This window comes from Phascolarctos cinereus, unplaced genomic scaffold, assembly GCF_003287225.1.
Source record: "Phascolarctos cinereus isolate Bilbo 61053 unplaced genomic scaffold, phaCin_HiC Scaffold_9;HRSCAF=440, whole genome shotgun sequence".
Classification (NCBI taxonomy): domain Eukaryota; kingdom Metazoa; phylum Chordata; class Mammalia; order Diprotodontia; family Phascolarctidae; genus Phascolarctos; species Phascolarctos cinereus.
The window spans coordinates 157,462,381-157,475,827 of NW_027556402.1; the positions used below are offsets into that span (position 1 = coordinate 157,462,381).

Consider the following 13,447-nt stretch of genomic DNA (forward strand, 5'->3'; position numbering starts at 1 on the left):
CTTTCTGGGACCTCGTGCTCCCCCTGAAGCTTGGGCTGGGTGTGCTCTTGGTCGTTGGCTTTTTATGTTCGCTGTCGGCTTTTTTTTCTGGCGGTGGAACTGAAGCGCTGTCGGCATCGTTTTTTTATTTTGCCTTTTTGTTTTTCAGAATGAAGACCATTCTAAGCAACCAGACCGTCGACATCCCAGAAAATGGTAGGTTTTTTTCTTTTTGAGTCTTTAAGCATTAGTTTAAGAATGTAAACACATGTGCAGCATTGCTTCTGTGTAAGAATTCATATGGCAAAAATTCAGAATCCCTCCTTTCCTCATTGTTGTGCATAGTTGATAAAGGAATCAGGTTGCATTTGTAACCTGGAAAATTTGAACCGAATTGGTTTTAGTGAGTACCCAGTATGGTATTCACATAAGTATAGGGGAGGCACTTGTAGATTTATTTTGGGGCAATTCTTTTCTCTGGACTCATTTTGAAATTGTTTGTCTCTCTTAGTTGACATCTCTCTTAAGGGTCGGACAGTTATTGTGAAGGGGCCCAGAGGAATCCTCCGAAGGGATTTCAACCATATCAATGTTGAGCTCAGTCTCCTTGGAAAGAAGAAGAAAAGGGTAATGTAATCATCAATAACGTTTCAAAAAAATCACCCATCCTGGAATGTAGGCTGTCATGGGATGGGGACTGTTTAGCGTGTTCCCTGTACCTGGTACGTTGCCTTTTGGTAGTTGCTTATTAAGGTAACATTGTTATTAAGTTGCAGTGCTGGCACTACAGTTTAAGCCCTCATTCTCCATTTATTTTACAGGGGAGGGCATTAAGGTCCAGAGAGTAGTTACATAGTCAACTGAATAATTCAGCTATAGCATACCTCTTACCTCCAAAAAATAATTCTGGCCATTATGATCAACAACTAATTAATTATTAAGCACATACTATGTCTTATTATGCTGTTTTCCTGGTCCTCTTGCCTTTCTAGATTCTTTCTTCATCCTTTCTCCTTGTTTTGGGGTCAGCTTCCATGTTCTCATCACCACACATGTTCTACTTAACCTGGCCTAATAGTAAGCACTTAATAAAATGAATCAGTTGTGCTTACTGTTAGGCCAGGTACAGCAGCTGTCCTCAGACAGTTTATACTCTGAGGGAGACTGAATCTCAGGGAGGGCTGGAACTCTTGTTTTTCTTTATATGCCCTTTGCTCTTAATAAATGTTTATTAAATTCACATTCACTTTTAGTAATTAAATTCTGAATGAAGTTTATATGGAATAATTTAAATATTCATATTAGGGAAAAGCTCTAGAAGTTCATCTGTTTTCTCTCCATAACTTATGTATTCCAGTATTCTATTGAGGTAATGGACTTACTTGTAGGGGTTGTTTAAGCTTCCATATAGGTTGCTTAAGTGTTTAATACCATATTTAGTTCTGTTTTGCTTAGAACATATTTGTTATTCTGTCATGTGTAGTAATTAAGTCCAATCCTTATTCTTACTGCCAGTTATAGTTTCTATAAAGCTTAAAACCACTTTAGAGCCTAGTCCAATTTTTCTTTGACCTCTGGCTTCTTAAAACTGTATGCTCTGGTTTGGGCCATGTCATATAGGCTGACTATAATGTATGTCATTGGGTGGTGAAATTTTCAGTTCCAGCAGGTCTGAAAGACCATCATCTGTAGTGGTAGAGGGACTGAGATAGAAATTGATGGGGAAAGTTTCCGTGTCTTTTGAATTACAAAACCTAGATCAATTGTCTCCTGGAAAAGGCCTTCTAAAATCATTTTCTCTTGCAGCTCCGTGTAGACAAGTGGTGGGGAAATCGAAAAGAACTTGCAACAGTACGCACAATCTGTAGTCATGTACAAAACATGATCAAAGGTGTTACCCTGGTAAGAGAGAGAAATAAATATCACATTCTGGCTTCAGAGTATCTTTCCTGTACCACACTGACCTGCCAATAGGCAGGTATTATATTATATTGTATTTATGATAATATGAATTTGTATCGTTTGGGGAAGGTATGGCATATAGGTTAATGGTTTTTCCAAGTTTGTTGGGAAGATTTTCTGAAGGAATGATGGAGTTAAAAATGATTGTTCCTCTATCACTTTCGTATTTGTCCTTTTCTTTCCCATTATAGCTCCCCTAGTTCAAGTCCTCATTACTTCTCTCCTGAGCTATTAAAGTTGCCTCCTGATTGATATCCCAGCCTGCCCTCTAGTACATCCCCTCTCCTCTACAGCTTCCAAAGTAATTTTCATATTTCTGTGGTGGCAAAATATAGTTTTAGAATTTACTGAAAATAAGTTTTGAGAAGTACGTATCTGTTCTGCAAAATTCTGCAGCTCTAAATTTGTTGATTTAATACAGGGTTTTCGTTACAAGATGAGGTCTGTGTATGCTCACTTCCCCATCAATGTTGTTATTCAAGAGAATGGCTCACTTGTTGAAATCAGAAATTTTTTGGGTGAAAAGTATATCCGAAGAGTGCGCATGAGACCAGGTATGTGCATGCTTTCATGTGAGCTAGAATTTCAGAAATTTTTGTTTTGACTAACAAATGTGTGTTTCTATCTTCAAGAGTCATGCTGTCATTTCATCATGTTTCTTGAGGCTAATGAAGTTACTGTAACTTTACTGTCTTTGTACTAGCCTTTGTTAATGTAGGGTCTCTACTATTAGAATATTGCATTGTTATAAAAACTATATCCAAACAATTAGCTTCAAAGATATAATTATCTTTCATAGATGCTTGTCACTACCACCATTTGCTTGCTTCTCAAACCCCAGCCTCCCTTGGCTTCAGTCCTGGTTCTGGGAGTTTTCCTTTATTCCATAAGAATATTTGCTTGGAAGCTTTTTCCGCGTGTAGAACACCGAATGGCTGAGGTATTAAGTTAGCCGATCTTAAGGAAATTAGGTTATTTGATGCATAGTCATATATCGTTTATCTAGTACTAGTTCTGCAGAGTGTAAAAGTAAGGTGGTTGTAATCAGATCTGTTTTTCTAAAATTGTGCTTTTTTTGTGTTTTATGCAAGTATTATTTGATAGAGGCCTTCCCTGTGTCAAGCCATTAAGAGGAAATGGGGGGGGGGGGGATGTGCTTTGCTGTGTCCCCAGTGCCTTACACATAGGTACTTAATAATTGAATGAATGAATGAATGAATGATTGATTGATTGAAGGACTTGGTCCGAGTCACTTTGTCTTTTGGGACTTCCCATCTGTAAGAGGATAGACTAAATGATCTCTGGAGGGGCAGCTAGGTGGCGCAGTGGATAGGGCACCGGCCCTGAAGTCAGGAGGACCTGAGTTCAAATCCGGCCTCAGACCAAACACTTGACACTTACTAGCTGTGTGACCCTGGGCAAGTCACTTAACCCCAATTGCCTAAAAAGAAAAAAAAAGATCTCTGGAATATTCCTATATGTGTGTTTGCAACTAATGAGACTTTCTGTGGTATTTTTAGGTATTTAAATATTAAATAGAACTTCAAAAGACTATTTCATTTGTGTTGGATTTATGGAATTTAATCTATAATAATCATGTAAATGTGACATTTGTGAAGTACCTTTTTTGTGCAGAGCTTTGTGCTTGTTCTCGAGGAGATAGTTGCAGTAAGTCAGTCATTTGTGTCATTAACAGATGTTGTTAATGGAAAGAGTGCTGGACTTGGGTTCAAATCCCAGCTCAAATGCTCAATTGCCCTTTGAGTTGGGACAAGTCATAACATACATAGGCATAAAAATCTAGAGCTGAAAAGGACCTTAGAGGCCAGTACATCCAACTCCTCATTTACTCCAGGTCTGGAGAGGTTAAAGAGTTGCCCAGGATTACAAAGTTTAATAAGTCACTGAGATCTTTTGATTCTAGATTATTTAACCTCTTTTTTTCTGGGCTATAAGTTGAAAATATTACCTTATAGTGTTACTGTATATCTCTTAAAAGAGCTATAATGGACTGAAGTATTTAAAAGATCTGAGATTACATTGGTGTGTTAGCTGCATTTGTAACTTCCTGTGACTTGGTCTGACCACAGGGATGGGGAACCTGTGGCCTTCTAGGTCCTTTTGTCTGCAGCCTTTAGACTGAGTCCAGGTTTTATAAACAAATCCTTTTAAGGGGATTTGCTCTGTGAAGTTTGGATTCAGTCAAAGAGCCACACCTGGCCTCGAGGCCACAGGTCCCCCACCCCACCTAATAGTTTTCATGGGGATGGGGGGATGCATTACCCAGTGGTCAATCGGGTAATTAGTTTCTCTGAAATTTGATAAAAACAAGTCTGTCTTGGGACTTATTCATTCTCAAAGCTTTTCTAGCTTGGTGTAGGATCTACCTGTGAAGCTTGTGGTCTGCTGCTATAACCCCAGAATCCCTCTATTCCAGCCAGGATAGGCATCAAATGTAGAAGCTGTAGACAGTGAGCTATTAGTTGTAATTAGGGATTGTATGAACATACTTTTTCAATCTTTTTTCATATTAGGTGTTGCTTGTGCTGTTTCTCAAGCCCAAAAAGATGAGTTAATTCTTGAAGGAAATGATATTGAACTTGTATCAAACTCGGGTTAGTATATTTATGGTTCTAAAATATATTTTGAAATTTTGATCTGTCATATAGGTTAGTGTATAATTAGCATATAATTGATGTTCCCATAAAAATGTAGAAATAACCTTAATTTTTTAGGTCCAGCAAAAATACAGTGGGCCTTAGAAGGACAATTGCTTGTACTTGATGGTTTTATTTGATATTTTCTGTGTTTCATCCCCTAGAAATTTTAAGTATTGGCTCTCATGAAGAAGGGGCGGTTTTTGGGTTTTAGTCCAAATTGGCTGTATTGCAGAAAGGTATATATTGTATGCATTATTGATTTGGCTAATACCCTTGAATTCTGTTTTTATCTTGTGATCTTATAGCTGCCCTGATTCAACAGGCCACCACAGTCAAAAACAAGGATATCAGAAAATTTTTAGATGGCATCTATGTTTCTGAGAAAGGCACAGTGCAACAAGCTGATGAATAAGTTGGAAAAGGTAAAGCAAGTGAAGGGTTTAAGTGGAAGTCTGTCCTCTTGAGGTGGCCTGATATTGTAGTTCAAATCTTCAGGCACCGGAAGTTCCTAGTTTGAAGATAAGTTAAAACTGAGCTGAATACATTTGAGATCAGGGGTCCAGGATTGCTAGTAGATAGCAACGTTTTCCAAATTTCTAAAAATGGGTCAGAAAGATTTTGTTCAATTTTTCTAAAAGGGAAACCGTTTCTCTGCTACAAAACTTTTAAATTTTATTTCTAAAAGAATTTTTTCTTTCTACAGATGCCAAAGGCCGGGTCCTGAGGAGTCAACACTTATTCAGATGTCAAAATAAAAATAATTTTTTGTCGTTTGGATACTTTTCTCTTTTTTCCCCCAAATCCTTTGCCATCCAAGAAATAAGATTTTATTTTAAAAATGTGTTTAACTGAGCCAGGGAAACAAAGAATTAGGCAAGTTGACCCTAAGTTCTTGAAGGCCAAGCCCTAGACTTGAAATATGGAGGTTCCTACAAAGACAACATTTTTGTTCCCAATTAGAGTAGAATAATAGAATCTCTGAGAGAACACTGTAGTATGAGATGCAGTGGAGGAATGCCCTGAGATGACCCTCACCTGTAACAATGGGAGGCTTCCAGATTGATCTCTGGGGGACCTCCAGAGGGTAGGTGTTAGTTAATTAGTTTGGAATTTTCTCATTTATATTGATTTATCATATTTCTGTTAGATGGAAGAAGAAAATTAACTGGACAGCTGAGTCAAATAAGAGACAAGTTGTGATGACTGCTCTCAGTAAACTTTATGATGTATAATAAGTAGTAGCCACCTTTTTAAACAAATTCTGAGACCTGTTCAGCTATCTGGTAAAGTGAAACATAAGGCTGGAGCCATGGAGCAGGCCAAGGCCTGCTAGAAACAAACCCATGTATGTCTAAACCAGTGAGTAGAAACCCAGAATTTGGTGGGATAATTTGGGAAGAATATTGATCGTGGCTCAGTGCACCACTTTACCCAGTGATGGGTAAAGGAGCCTTATTGTGATTGAGTATCAACTTCTGGAAGAATGATGAGCTGGTAAATCTGACACTTACAAAGATGTATAAAATAATAAGTTGTCCCAAAAGCCTTAGTGAAATTTTAAGCTTCGATAACTTCTGAAGTACAAATGCTACAAACTTATAAAACATTTGACAGTTATTTATTTTGCCCTTATTTGGTTTTGTGAATTTTGAATAATGTTTAATTATAATAAATGGGAACCCTGTCATGTGTTGTACAATAGTTTTTGGATGACACCTTATACTTGGTAGGGAAGGCCCTCTTACTTGGCCACCTCTTGCATATCCATTAGACTTTTTCTTGTGGGATCACATCAAAACTCATGTACGCATCAAAGCCTCATTCTTTGGATGATCATAAGAGTAGGAATGCACAAAGAATCCTTTCAGTCACTGAATAAAAGCTTAGGAGTTTTTACAAAGTTTAAAAAGTGATGAACTATATATAGCACAAAGTGATGGTTACATTGGATTTTAAAACAATCTCTTAAAAGTTTCTTCGTAACATTAAGTTTTGTGTAGCATTTATACTTTTGAAGTTATCAAAGCTTCACTACAACTCTTGGGACACTCCATATAGTAAAAGCTTGATAAAAATCAGGTTTATGTTTTGGACTAGGTCTAAAAACATAAATGACTATAAAAGTAACAAGGCAATTGTGTGTTTAAATCAAATTATTGTATAAATTTTATAGGTGAGGAATGTCAAACAGTCTGAAACAGGGTAATTATATTAACATTTAGAGAAGACACTGGTTTCCTCAAAATCATGGATTTTTTTTTCTCTACATGATAGGCAGTTCTTCCTACAAAACAGGAATCTTATTTTAATAACAATTCACATGTGTATAGTGCAATAAAGCTTCACAATTGTATGAAGTAAAAAGCACAGACCCATTTTATACTTTATGGAAACTGAGACTTTGAAGTTGAAATGACTTCTCAGTCTCCCACAGATGGTCTAAGAGTCAAGATTTTAGGCTAGATATCCTGATTCCAAATCAACATTTGTAACACCTACATGTGCTGGATTGCTGGCCCAGGAAAATAAGCAGTAAGGGAGGATCAGTCTCAAATGTTACGTAGACCCTGTGATTCTGTCCCACATCTTTTTTTGTATTCCTCTACTTGAAAAGAGAAAAAGATTTTAGAGGTGAAAGTGATTGAATAACATACACAATTTATTTAGAATAAATTACACTAAAATTAGAGCATATTTTATTAACAACAATGAACATGCCTTTTTCCCCCCTCAGAGGAATTTTAAGCATTAAACTTGTACCATAGTACTTTAATGTATACGTAACACCTGTTGGTGCAAAATCAATACAAGGTCAGTACTTTGAGTGCACAAAATGTAAACACAAGTTATTTGACTTCAAAAGGATGTGGTGTTGCATGTTTATAGCAAATAAGCATACAAAATAACTGGGCATAAAGACTTTTTCTCATCTGCATAATGAGGGAGCTGCCTGGACTGGATGACCTGAATTCCTCTTTCAACCCTTCATTATGGTCCTACAATTCTTCTCTATTTACTACTGTCTTCCTTTCCAAATGCAGCATGGTGGCTGATCAGCATCTTAAAACTTTTAATGGTTTTATAATCAACTGATATATTTTGATGGATAATATTGATCATGACTTAAGTAGAAAGTTTTGAACCAAAAGACTTACAAGATAGTGACTAAAATTGGTAAGAATAAGTGGCTAAGTAAATACTGGTACCAGACAAATAGGAAATAGTTGACCATTTTTTTCATTCTCAATACAATAATAAGATTTAAAATAAAAATTTTAATACACAAAGTATATGTTCAAAATACTTGTTATGTCATGAATTTAAATAGAAGGTACACTAAAAGCTGTGCAAAATCTTTAAAATTAAATTAATTAAAGCTGAAAATATTAATTCTGAATCTTTGGGTTGCTTACAACTTGAATATCCAGTAGAATAACAGCTCCTTCAAGGTAGGGGCTGTCTCACTTTTGGTATTTGTATCCCTAACCCCTAGTATGTTGCCTAGCACAGTGGCCAAGAATAGACCCTTAATAAATGCTTGTTGAATGATATTTCCTTTTCCACACCTGGCACAGTAGTGGCGTGTTATTTGACAGCCTGGGATTTCTTTTCTTTTTTTTTTTTAAATATAAATTTATTTTTAGTTTTCAACATTCACTTCCACAAGTTCTTGAGTTCCAAATTTTTGCCCCATCTCCCCCCTCCCCCACCCCAAGATGGAATACGTTCTGAATATCCCTTCCCCTAGTCTGTCCTCTCTTCTATCTCTTCCCCCCTTCTCTTATCCCCTTCCCCTTCTATTTTCCTATAGGGCAGGATAGACTTCTATACCCCATCTCCTGTATTTCTTATTTCCCAGTTGCATGTGAAAACATTTTTTTTAAACATATGTTTTTAAAACTTTAGGTTTCAAATTTTTTCTCTTCCTCCCTCCCCACTCACCCTCATTGAAAAGGCAAACAACTCAATATAGGTTATACATGTGCAGTTATACAAAACACTTCCATAGTAGACCTGTTGTGAAAAACTAACTCTATTTCCCTTAATCATATCCTGCCCTCCATTTATTCTATTCTTTCTTTTGACCCTGTCCCTCCTCAGCAGTATTTCCTTCTGATTACCTGCTTTCCCAATCTGCCCTCCTCTCTATCATCCCCCTGCTCTCTTGTCCCCTTCTCTCCCTATTTTCCTGTAGGGTAAGACAGATTTCCATACCCAATTGAATGTGTATGTTATTCCCTCCTTAAACCAAATCCTATGAGAATAAGATTCACTCATTCCCTCTCACCTTCCCCTGCTTCCTCTCTACTGTAAGAGACTTTTCTGGGTTTTTTTGTGAGATAATTTACCCCATTCTACCTCTCCCTTTCTTCTTCTCCGAGTATCATCCTCTCTCATGCCTTAATTTTATTCTGCAGATATGACCCCTTAATCTTCAACTCACCCTGTGCCCTCTATCTATATGTACATACATATAATTTTTTTCCTTCAACTACCCTAATACTGACAGAGGTCTCATGAGTTATAAATATCATCTTTCCCCTTAATCTTCAACTCACCCTGTGCCCTCTATCTATCTATCTATCTATCTATCTATCTATCTATCTATCTATCTATCTATCTATACATACATATAATTTTTTTCCTTCAACTACCCTAATACTGACAAAGGTCTCATGAGTTATAAATATCATCTTTCCATGCAGGAATGTAAACAGTTCAATCTAAATAAGTCTCTTATGATTTCTCTTTCCTGTTTACCTCCTCATGTTCCACTTGCGTCCTGTATTTGAAAGTCAAATTTTCTTTTCAGCTCTGGTGTTTTCATCAGGAATGCTTGAAAGTCCTCTATTTCACTGAATGACCATTTTTTTCCCCTGAAGGATTATACTCAGTTTTGCTGGATAGGTGATTCTTGGTTGTAATCCTATCTCCTTTGCCCTCCAGAATATTATATTCCATGCCCTGCGGTCCTTTAATGTAGATGCTGCTAAATCTTGTGTTATCCTGATTGTGTTTCCACAGTACTTGAATTATTTCCTTCTGGCAGCTTGTAATATTTTCTCCTTGACCTGGGAACTCTGGAATTTGGTTATAATATTCCTAGGAGTTTTCCTTTGAGGATCTCTTTCAGGAGGAGATCTGTGGATTCTTTCAATTTCTATTTTGTCCTCTGGTTCTAATATATCAGGGCAGTTTTCCTTGATAATTTCTTGAAAGATGATGTCTAGGCTCTTTTTTTGATCATGGCTTTCAGATAGTCCAATAATTTTTAAATTCTCTCTCCTGGATCTATTTTCCAGGTCAGTTGTTTTTCCAATGAGATTTTTCACATTATTTTCTAATTTTTCATTCTTTTGGATTTGTTTTACAGTGTCTTGATTTCTCATAAAGTCACTAGCTTCCAATTGCTCTATCCTAATTTTTAAGGAAGTCTTTTCTTCAGTAATCTTTTGGACTTCCTTTTCCATTTGGCCAGTTTTGCTTTTCAGGGCATTCTTCTCCTCATTGGCTTTTTGGACCTCTTTTGCCATTTGGGTTAGGCTATTTTTTAAGGTGTTTTTTTCTTCAGTATTTTTTTGGGTCTCCTTTAGCAAGCTGTTGACTTGTTTTTCACGGTTTTCTTGCATTACTCTCATTTGTCTTCCCAGTTTTTCCTCTACTTCCCTTACTTGCTTCTCAAAATGACTTTTGAGCTCTTCCAAGGCCTGAGACTGATTCATATTTTTCTTGGAGGCTTGGATGTAGGAGGTTTGACTTTGTTGTCTTCTTCTGGTTGTATATTTTGATCTTTTTCACCAAAGAAAGATTCTGTGGTCTGACTCTCTTTGCGCTGCTTGCTCATGATCCCGGCTAATTACTTGAGTTTTAAACTCTTTGTTAAGGTAAGAGTCTGCTTCCGGTGTGGAGAGTGTACTGTCCCAAGCTTCAGGGGTTTGTATAGCTGTTTTCAGAGATACTTGTAGGGACCTGTAAATTTTCAGTTCTTCCAAGGTGGTATGATAAGGGGCAAGGTGTTTACTGCTTTCCTGGCCTGTGACCACAAGTATTCCTTTCTGTCCTGTAAGTGTGAGGAGGGGCTTCTCTCCATAGCCACTACAAGCTCCACCACATCAGTGCTCCTCTTCACCCCAGCACCTCCGCCCAGAACTATGACCCAGATCCACACCCGGGCAAAGCAAGAGATTCCTGCCTCAGCACTGGCAAAGAGATCCCTGCAGTCCCTCTCTGATCAGCCACTGCATTCCTCCTCAGTCTGTGGGCCCGAAGCTTGGGAAGCAGCTGCCCCCCCCAGGGCCATGCTCTTGGGGTATGGAGCTGAAACCCCGCTTTCCTCTCTCAGCACCGAAAGAAAACAGACTTTTTTCACTGACCTTCTAAGTTGTCTTTGGCTTTGGTGGATTGAGGAGTCTGGGAACCTCCACAGCTGCCTGCGACTCAGTCCTCTAAGGACTGCTCCAGGTTCACTGCGGCCTGTGTACCCACGCCGCGCTGCGCTCCCAGGCCGGCACGATACACCTTTCTGATCAATCTTCCAGGTTGTCTTGGGCTAGAAATTTGTTTCACTTTGTCTTTTTGTGGGTTCTGCTGCTTCAGAATTTGTTTAGAGCCTTTTTTTATGAGTATTTGGAGGAGTTTGGAGGAGAGCTCACGCAAGTCACTGCTTTCACTCTGCCATCTTGGCTCCGCCCCCAGCCTGGGATTTCTTATAGAAGATATACTTGAGATCTAGGTAGGACTGTGTCTCAGTGGCATAAACTACCAGTTAAAAAGTGAAGACTACGTCAACTTCTGCTTACTTGTACGTGAATTCACAAAAAGGTGCTCCATTTGTAGTGAATCTAAGCTCTTTTCATGAAAATAAAAATTGTCTTATTATGTGTATTCCTCACAGGTCTTCACACATAGTTCCTTGGGAAAATATTACTTTCATTCTCTCGGCCTGTTTCCTTTTCTATAATATGAGGGAATTAAACTAGACCTTTAAGGGTCCTTTCAGGTCTAAATCTAAAATCCTGTGAGATGATCTCTAAGGTCCCTTTCAGTCATTACATCCTATAATTTTGTGTTAGTTCCTCAATGAATTTTTATTGAATAAAGATTGATATTTTGCTGCCTGGAACACTGGATGGTATTATAGAAAAGACAGGATTTGGAGTCAGAGAACATGAGTTCAAATTCTGATTCTATTACTTACCAATACCTCTGTTCCAAAAAATGGCAGTTAGACTTGAAGATGTCTAAAGCTTTGTCTGTAGCTTTAAATCTATAATCCTATGACTGATTAAAAAAAAGATTAATTTTTTTTTTCTAAACAGAGCTGACCAGTTGTTTTTGGTGCTGTAAATAGTCAACCTCAGACTAATGCAACTTTAGGCTCTAGGGAGAAAATACAGAAAAGTTATGTACCATCTTTTCTATCCACAGAAGAGAAGCTCAGCAAAACATTCTGTATACATGAACTATCCTTGACTCACTCTTAGGCAGCAGGTACAGGGAGACGAGACTTTTTACTAAATTTGACCAATCAGCTCCTTGTATGAGTAGGCCAATGATTTTGATTATATAGATAATACCTTATCATGCATGGTTAATGGTAACTTAAATGAGCTTAATTACATTCCAAAATTAGTGTGTTTTTGAGATCACTGGGAGAGTAATTCATACAATCATTTGCCTTTACAAAATAATTTCCTGCCAAGAAATTTTAGACAGGAGAGCTATCCTATGCTCCAGAGCAGGGTTGTTAACCTAGAATTAAGAAAGGGTCTTATGAACTTAGATGGGAAAAAAATTACATAGTTGTTTTCAATAACTTCTAAATGAAATTTAACATTTTCTTCAATTATGAATGTTGGCAACAAATCACTGCAGTACTGGTAAATTTGTTGCTACTATAAATCACAGATATGTTCATGTCACATTACAGATGTTAGACATATACTAAAATATTGTTTATGCTCATCATTACTTCAAAATTACTGGAGTTATTAGAACGTTTTACTTTTAAATGTTTTGTCTTGTTATTAATGCATTAATAAAGGAGCACATGTATCACAAATTTATTTTTAATATTTTGACAACATTTCAATATAGTTGGTTTCCTTTGTAATAACCAAGTATTTTTTTTCATGCATTTAAAAACATTTTATTTTGTTCATTAATATTATTTTATTTTGGCCATTTAAATCATTCTGAGGAATCCAAAGGCTTTACCTGACTGGTCAATGACACATCAAGGTTAAGAACTCTGTCAACTGCTGGTAGACAGAGCCATGAGAGCTGGTGTTTAATAAATGCTGACTAAAACTAAGAGCTCATTATTTTTGTGGTGTAAACTTATAGGAAGGACCTATGGAATGGCATAGAGTTAAGGTTTCTATTAATTTTGCCTCAGAGATTTAAAGAACATTATGATATTTTGTCTTGAAGGTACCTAGCTTTAGGAAGTGTTCCTTTTGCAACAAAGTTCAAGCACAGAACCTGCCTGATTTCAGTTTCAGGAGGTGAGCTTTGAGGAAGGTTGGGATCTTAAGTCATACAACAGGGTTTGAATCCAGATAATTTGCTAAACTCAATTATTGTGCCTGGTGTTTACACGTAGAAACAGATCAACAATGAAACATGGCCTTAGAAATAGTGTAAGTCAGGGAAAAGGGGTCATTTAATAATTTGGTCTTATTAAGACTAATCTAGACTTTTAAAAAAAACACTTAACATTTGTATGTTGTTTTTTAAGCACTTTTAAATCTATGATCAATACTCAACTTGGAAAGATTGGTAAGGCAGGGATTTTTATCACCCTTTGTCAAAGGAAGAAATTAAGGTGCTTGCCTAAAGTTATA

The 13,447-nt window shown here is 37.1% G+C and overlaps 1 protein-coding gene across 1 annotated transcript; it reads left to right on the forward strand.

Moving 5' to 3' along the window:
- The first annotated feature begins 89 nt into the window (after window positions 1-89).
- Window positions 90-5,378, forward strand: RPL9 (ribosomal protein L9). Its single transcript, XM_020991457.2, has 7 exons — window positions 90-195; window positions 491-606; window positions 1,786-1,881; window positions 2,363-2,495; window positions 4,476-4,556; window positions 4,907-5,023; window positions 5,305-5,378. Exons 1-6 carry the CDS (start codon window positions 150-152, stop codon window positions 5,011-5,013), a joined length of 579 nt encoding a protein of 192 aa, XP_020847116.1. The 5' UTR covers window positions 90-149; the 3' UTR covers window positions 5,014-5,023; window positions 5,305-5,378.
- Window positions 5,379-13,447: the final 8,069 nt, after the last annotated feature.